General features: G+C 54.1%; 1 protein-coding gene across 1 annotated transcript; it reads right to left on the bottom strand.

Annotated features, from left to right (window-relative positions):
* On the bottom strand, positions 1-1,092 carry LOC34620680 (solute carrier family 25 member 39). The gene has a single exon (XM_026336757.1). The coding sequence runs from the start codon at positions 1,090-1,092 to the stop codon at positions 1-3; it is 1,092 nt and encodes a 363-aa protein (XP_026192542.1).
* Positions 1,093-8,283: the final 7,191 nt, after the last annotated feature.

Here is an 8,283-nt window from a genome sequence, read left to right as displayed (position 1 = left end):
TCAGGTCTGGTCAAGAAGAGAAGACCCACATAGAGCCTTTGTCGCTTCATAAGTGGCTAGCAGCACGGCACAGGACGGCACGATCTTGAGGAGCCGCGGCAACAACCCAACCCCAAACCCCCTGAAACCATTGGCACCATACACTTCAGTACAAGCCTCCCTGACCCCCCGGAAGAAGTACCAGAGGGGCCCCCCGCTGGCCGCCCCGGAGGGCCCCTGAGGCCTTAATTGAGACGCCTGCACCCGCGTCTTCACCACATCGAAGGGATGTGTCAAGACGCATGCAACTGCTGCCGAGCTGGCCCCCGACAGAAAAGGAATGACAGCCCCATCTCGGAATCGCTGCACAGAAGTGCTGCTGCTGCTGCTTTCGCTGCTGTCGCCGCTGCCTTCACTGGCCACAAGCAGACGCCGGAAAAAGCGTGTGGTTGCTGTCGTCAGAGGCCAATAGAACGCAGAGAACGGCGCATCCCTTATAATTGTCGGAACAACCCCTTTGAAGAGCCCCCCAATGCCTTCTGCCTTTATTGTTTCCCGTATCAGCGAAATCGCGGCCGGTTTGGAATCGCCACCACAGCAGCGTGCCTGAACCTGCGTCCTCACAAGCTCTATAGGGGCCGTGCAAATAACTGCAGCAGTGCGTGCAGCCACCCCCGCAACAGCAGCAGAGCCCTCCGGATCTCTGCGTTCATAAAGCGTAAAGAAGATGATGTTGGCGGGGACGAGGACGCCCACAGCGGGCCCCACACCCCTCCAGAAAATCAAAGGCCCTTTAGCGCGATACAACTTCGTGGCAACTTGGAGGCTGCTCATGTGGGTGCTTGCTCCTCCAACCTTCGCAGAGGGCTGCCCCGCCCTAGAGCTGCTGCTGCCGCTGTGGAGCGCTGCACTACCCGCAGTCGGTGAACACCGAAAGGGGCCTGAAGCAGCGGCTGCATCGGGAGCAGCAGCTGCAGCGGCAGCAGCAGTCCCGGCGGGAGACGCGATGGCAGTGTACTGCCAGTAGTTCTTGACAACATCAAAGGGAGTGCACAGCAACGCAACAAGCGAACCACTCAGCGCACTGCTCACACACACCTGTTGTATGTCCATTTCCCCAAAGGCAACAGTCGTCGCAACAATGCAGTGGTGCTGTGGGGCTTGCTAGGCGTGACGCCAATGCTTGTGAAGAGTATCCTGTAGGTCGCTGCTCCTCGACTGCGCGTGCTGCTGCTGCTGCTGCTCCGGAAGTGCAGCGTTGGGCCCCATCAAGGGGTAGCGGAGTGACGTTGCGATGCGTGCTTACGCGGCCGCTGTGGATACGACTGCAAAACGAGAACGGTGTGTTGCTGCTGCTGCCTTATATTTTTTAGAGGTGCCTTCTGCTGGCACCCCTTAAAAGTGCAGCTTTGCCTTTTGGGGGCGTGGCGTGATGTCCTCTTGCTGTGTTGCAGTGGGCTGTATTTTCCTGCTCTTTTCTTCTTCCGTTGCTCCTGCTGCTTTGGGTGTGCATGAAGACGCGCAGGGGCACAGCGGCGAGCGAGCAGGATGCGCAGCAGCTGCTGTCTCGCAGCACTCCTGCCACTGGTGCTGCTCCAGAAGGCAAACCGAAGGCGAGTGCAAGAGGTCCTTGGACAGAAGCTCTTTCTGCCATGCAGCTGCGCCTTCTGGGGGTGTCGTGGCGATGCGTCTGTTGCCGCCGCTCTTGCCGCTGGTTAGCCCCCCCGCGAACGAAGGTCCAACAATATCAGAAAGCAGCGTCAATGCTGCTCTAATATCAAGGCTGGCTTCCCTCTGCTCCGCGTTCCCGTCCTGCTGCCGCCACTGCATGCAGCGCAGGGATTAGTACGCTAGAAGCACTGCCCGTGAGCAGCCGGCAGAGCAGTGATTCCGCCTTCACATAGCTTTCGTGTTCAATTGTGCGGAGAAAGGAAGCGCAGGCAAAGAGCTGCAGCGCCGCCAGCAAAGGACAGAGGGCCGTGCAGCCGGTACCGAAGCGGGAATTGGACCTGCTGGGGTGGCAAGTCCCTACTATGTTCCTTTAAAGCCTCGGTCTCTCTGCTGCACTTCTTTTCGTCATGAAGGCTCATTTAAGGGTTTTTTAGTGCTTTTGCGCTATGGAAGCCGCAGAAAGGGTGGATTAGACCCCTATGTGCAGTTGCCTGCAGTGGGCGGGCCCTACCCCTGAATGTAACACGATCAGTCTACGGTGTCTCAGGGTATGCAGCTGTTAGGAAAAGCGGCTCTACATTGCTTCTGCTCTCCTTCTGTGGCGACCCAAGGCTTTTATTCACGCGGTCGAGTGGCGACCTTTAGTTCAAAAGGGCCTTTGAACCCGAAGGCTCGTGCCTTCTGCAAAATGGGCCACATCCGTTGAGGGTCTCAAGCAAAAGTTCAACTTTATGGGGCAACAACTCCTCTAGCCTCAGGAACTGTCTGTAAAATCGACCTGCGGGTGCCCTCTCATGCTAAAAATAACAGGCTAAGATACGCTCCAGGGCACCCCACAGCGCTAGTGATGTTCGACGACGTATAGTGAAGAATTGAGTTTTCGGTTTCTGTGCTGGTATATCTCACTTGTTGAAGAGTGCTGTTAGCCTGACGCAAGAAGACTTAGGGTTGTGTGCGTGTGCGCTGGATGCTATGAGCAACTAGCCGAGAATGCTCAGGGTGTTCAGGGAGTATGGCAACTCGCACGCTACCTGTTTCTCTCCCCTCATGCCAAGATCTCATAGGAGCATGGGCAGGAGGAGAAGATTATCATTGAAAAAACAACGAAGTACTTTCTGTTAAGTTTAGAGTGTGAAGTCAAGTGTTCCCTGCGTTGACATAGATGGAGCGTTACAGTGCGAGGGCTAAGCTTGCAGGCCGTTCAAGTAAATGGACCCTGAAAGTGCGGCACTTTGCGTGCAGCACATTGCGTTGATGCTAGTTGCCATCCTCAACTACCAGAGGAGGATAGATTGCGGATAGGGGGTTTCTATGATGAAAGACGAAGAAGAGGCTTCTTCTCGCGTAGCCGAGTCAAACCCGACCATAATTCACAGATTCATCGCCTTACGCTTTTGATGTGAGGGTGACGATAACACGCACTGACCAAGGCCAGTATACTATGGAATGGTAGACGACCAAATCCTGGAAATTTTAACACATCCCGTCAGGAAGAAATGACCCAAATCAGACGCCCCTGGGACCCCGCCCCACACATCAAAATACTGCTGGGGGATAACAATTGATGCCTGCACGTAGCCCGCTTTGCCAAGTTGTGCTCATCCAAGAACTGTAGGTGTCATGAGCCACACATATCCCTTGGCAAAGCTTTTCATGGTTTTTGGGTGCGTACTGATGAGCAGTAGAAGGATATGATTTTCACTTTACAGCTGTCGGTCTCATTAGAGTGTATTGTACAGCTCCCATAGGGGATGCAGCCCTCGCGCGTTCAGCGCTGACACCTACAGTTTGGAGGAGCTGCTGAGACGCGTAGTCGAGTGGCTATCTAGCGATCCATTTAAAATATACAGAGGGAGATACGTGCATCATGGGGACGCTACTGCCCAACAAATTAGACCAAAAAAACAAACAAAACAGATGAACATTTTTCCCCAATTCTTACATGAGAGTAACGGAGTACAAAGTGCCCAGGCCTGAGCTTGGCGTGTACGTGATACATAGGGCTCTACAACCCCACGTTTTCACAGTCCAAGTGTCGTAAGGAACGAAGGTTAAAGGGCCGTAGGCTCTGAATGCACTCGCGCTACCAAAGGGTCTTAAGAACGTATGCACCGAACACGGATATGGCCGTGAAGAACCCGGGCGCATGTTGCATGGCTATATTTTAATCAGCGGTTCACGGCTGGACAAGCTGCGCTCCGGCTGTCTGGGCCCCTAAAGCACTTAAAAACGGATTCAGAGGAGGGCAGGAAGCGTGTGACTGCTGTAAATGGGTATGAAAGCACACAAGCACGCGCGAAGATCGCCCCTAGTAGTGGCGGGCAGACAATCTCAGGTGCTCTCAAGGGGGTTCGGCTGAATGAACGCTAACCTCCGAACCAGATGCAGGCCTTTCTCGCGTCGTGTCAGCTTCTCGGCAAAAGAGCCGTCCATCCCGCCAAAGCGTCGTTTCCTCCCTGCACTAAGAATATCTGATAAGGCGGCTTTGTGGGAGGTGCGATCTCGAGCTCCTACATCGGGGCTTCAGCCTTGGTTGGCTCACACTTGCACGGTGGTAGATCCCCTGAAGACTTGCTTCACCGAGTGATCCAAACCCAGCAAGCAATTGCACAGCTTCGAAGATTGTCATTTCCAAAGAGACTTGTGTAGGCCACACGTGGTAGTCACTCAGACAGTGTGGCTGGATACCCAAACCGTGCCATCACGCGTCGCGCTGAATCATCGCTCGACTCATAAGCAGTTCTAAGCTGTAATCTGTGGGGACGGGAGGAGCCAAGTGTAGGATGAGGCAGACAGGGCCGGCGGCATCACCAATGCATTTTCTGTGCCCGTTTTGTTCTTTCTCAGACTATCCAGTGCGCCTCCAGAACATTGAGGACATGTCCTAGGTTTCTCAATGTAGGATGCTCGCTGTTGGAGATGGAATTCAGGATTCTCGAAGTTGAAACTTTTCCGTGACCAGTGAACACAGCAAACAGGGCCGCACTGGGTGCTGCTTCTTGCGCCAGTTCATCTCATAGGCGTTCGGATGCTGCTGCATAACGCTTTGCCGCCGGGAAAGGTGAATGTGGGGCAGGTGCATGGTAAAACACCGCTGCTGCAGGAAAGACTTGCCGGCATAGGACTCCGTAGACTGTGCTATGCATTATACAGCTGCCTGTAGGTGCGCTAGGGATGAGGATAATCCTCAAGACGCATCCACCTATGGGCATTGATGCTCTCCCGGGCAAGGATTTTGACGACCCTACATACATATACATATGCATAGGTACCTATATATATTCTATGGGTGTAAACGGCCCCTGTGTTCTTGAATGGCGCAGGAACTGCCTCCAAAAGGCATCTGGCGGGGAGGCCTGCAGAGGGAAGCAAAGCCGTTGCAGGTTCGGTTAGTGCGCCCGCACGACTGGCAATGAACCGAGATCGGAGAACCTGCCACGTTGTCATCCAACTCATGGGTTTAAATGAATTTGCACTGATCCTGCGCTACACCTTTCTTCGATTGGCAGCAACCTATAGGGGCTGCATCCACTTATACCATGCAGCCCTATACACAGCCGCAGGAGCAACAACAGTCGACGCAGCAGCGAATAGCCGTGGCTGAGCTGTCTGTGCTCTTGTTGCCGTTCTTGCCGCATAAAAAACGCTTGCTATTGCTTTACTGTACCGCTACCGCAGGGAGTCAAAAAACACTGCAGCACGGTAATGCGCATTGAGCGCCTTCCACTGTCACAAAGGGCACTGCTGGCAGGCCGCACATACACAGACAAACGCACTGTCCTGCCGTGCACGCTAATGCATCTTGTGTTGCTCTCCGCCACCACCGCTACACCGATGCTCTTTGAATCAGTGACTGCAAATAGCGTCACCGTCCGCAGCAGCAGAGGCAGGAGCAGTGCAACTGTCCGCAAGAGCACAAGGCTCCACGTCAAGGGTATACGCAGAAGATGTGGGAGGTGCAGCAGCTCTCCAGGCGGGTTAAGGCAACCACCAAACAACAGGAAGTAACGAAGAACAGCAGATCCAAAATTCTGCATCAGACCAAAGAGTAGAAGCAGTTTAAAACGCACCCCGAATAGCGTAGAGGACATATGGGAGGTTTCTCTTGGTGGCGCTCGGGCTGGGAATGCTCTGGATTCGGTGCTTACGTGATGAGGCAGAAGAAGAATTGAAGCAGTGTCAGCGCGGAAGCCGCAATGCGCATAGTCCGGATGGTTTCCGTCTTCTTCCACAGCCGCGTAAAGAGCACACAGACGTCTATCAAGGCAACTAAACTGTAAACGAAGCCTGAAAGGGACGTTAACCGCGCGGGATGCCATCCACTGGATCGAAGATGGAAATCCGGGTAGCCTGTGGATAATGTATCAGCCATGAGCAGCAATGGGAAAATTGCGGTGAGGCCGCTAAAGGAGCCCGTAACGGCTGCGATGCAGTTGCATGCAGAGGCAAAAGAGCGAACGGAAACGCAGCGGCTCTACGGCGCGAGCCGTCCTCCGGCCACCAACGCCCCGCGATTGCGCCAGCTGCTCCGAAAGAGATTCAAGCGCGAATTCAGCGTGCACCCACAAACGCAGAGGAGAACAAGTGAACACGCAGACGCATGCACAGCAGCCGCCATCGAGGAAAAGAGGCGAAAACCATGCCTACCTCTCAAGAACGCCAGGAAAATACAGATGGCCACGGCAGCAACGAAGCACGCGAACCACCACCAACAGGCACCACCCGGATACCCCAGCCCTTCTCCTGCAGCACAATCGGCAGCACTCAGTCCATCGCATTCTGGGAACTGCCACGACCAGCCGCGTCTCTCAACGGGCTACTATCATCGGCGGCAACAGCTCCGCATCAGGCACCTACTGTTTGGCTTCGTTGCATACACAATTACAGGACCGTGGCGAAGCTGGTTCAGACGATCAAAGTCAGCTGGAGGAAATGCACATGGCAGATTTGCACAATAAGAAAAACGCCAGAGGCCGGTAAGCCCTCCCCAAATTTTTTCCCCAAGGTGTGCTGTATTCCGATCTAGAGACAAGAAGACGTCCTCCCTTTTCGCAAGCCTAAAAGGTCCCTTTCTTGGCTATTGTTGATGCTGCAGCAGTGCTACTCCACGAAGGTGCAAGAAATCACAAACTCAACCGTTTGCAATTGCAAGCCTTTCCTGGAAGTCCTTGTGTCGCATGTGCACGCGAAACTCCCAGAATAGGGGTGGTAAGTTGCATATGTGGACCCTCTCACTCTCGCTCTTTCATTTTCTCAACATATGATAATCTTTGTATGCTATTGATGAATGTGTTAGATACGCTCTAAGGCTGTCCCCTGTTATTGCCTGTTTGTCGGCCTGCGTGCACGGCGGTATCCGGAGCCGTAGCGAGTTGATCCTCTCTCTCTGCCCATGCTATCCCCTGTAGCTCTCTCTCTCTCTATATATGTGCATACATGCATGGGCGTACGAATGTGGTGTATACATAATACGTCCATACCCAAAGAACCTGTAGTTCTACATAGGTACACTGGCGTAAACGGAGCCAGAGGACACATCACAACTTTGTGCTTACTCTGGGGAGATGAAGGCTCAGAGCTGCCAGAGGTAGCAGCAAGGTTATCGCTTGACGCTCCAGCGGCAACACCTCCAGAATCAGCAGAAGCAGAGGATAAGTTGCCCTCCGGAGGTGGCCTGAGCCTGTTGACTGCTACCCCAATTGCAATATCGCCGTTCGGTAGCACCAGCTGAGGAGGAATGCGCTGCTGCGAAAAGAAGTCTTGGCATAGGAGCGAGAAAGGGGACGCCTGAAATAAGAAGGGCAGACCATCTTCCATGTGCCGAATACTCAAGAGGCTTGATCGAGGCGCCCATCCCACTGCTGCTGCCGTGCCCTCGGCCGCTGCATCTTCGGGAGGAGGAAGAGAGGCAGCCGGAGCATTCGAAGCTTCGCTGCTGCCTAAGGCCAAAAGATCTGTAGCAGACTCGGATGCACGGGCAGGCTCCCACGGGCGATTCATGGAGTCCGTTGGAGAGTTTCGCGGCTTGCCAGGGACTGGTGCAGGGTGGCCTTCCATCGCTGCTGCTGCTGCACTGTGCATGCGCCACTCGCAGCGCAGAGCGCCCTGATCAAAGCCCCAAAGCAGCAGACACCAACACCTGCACTACAGCGGCACAACCAAGAGCAACACAGATACCGCAGTTGACGGCCCTGCCTCCGCTATTTTCACCACTAATTACCCTCTCCCGGGCGAAATACGCGGAAGGGGTCATTCCTATTCTCAATTTGCTATTAAGATGCGGTTACTGCTGCGGGAGCAGCAAGGAGAGCAGAGAGAAGCTCGCCAGTACTCTCAGATGGGGCTGTAGCAGCAGTCCATTCGAGCAAGGCAGTAGCAGGTAGACTGCTGAGCATGTTTTCTTGTTAATAAATTTCTATTGCTGTTTTTTCCTCTTTGACTTATTTTTAATTGCTCAATCCACGGAGGGAGCGTACATGTGCAAAAACGCGTGCCGCTGCAAGACCGTGGGTGGTCAGCGCAGTGCCCCTAACTACTGAACTTACAGCCCGCTGTCTCGGAGCCACTGAAGAACTCACCGAAATACCAAAGCATCAGATCTTCCGCTGCTCTTCGGGCATGTCTGGATGCCAC

The sequence above is a fragment of the Cyclospora cayetanensis genome, unplaced genomic scaffold, assembly GCF_002999335.1.
Source record: "Cyclospora cayetanensis isolate NF1_C8 unplaced genomic scaffold, CcayRef3 CcayRef3_contig_145, whole genome shotgun sequence".
In the NCBI taxonomy this organism is placed as follows: domain Eukaryota; phylum Apicomplexa; class Conoidasida; order Eucoccidiorida; family Eimeriidae; genus Cyclospora; species Cyclospora cayetanensis.
The sequence above is the reverse complement of the archived record's forward strand: the minus strand, read 5'-3'. Positions and strand labels throughout refer to the sequence as shown.

Bases quoted from the DNA above. Each gene is read 5' to 3' on its own strand.
- LOC34620680 (XM_026336757.1), bottom strand. From the start codon at position 1,092: ATGGACATACAACAGGTGTGTGTGAGCAGTGCGCTGAGTGGTTCGCTT.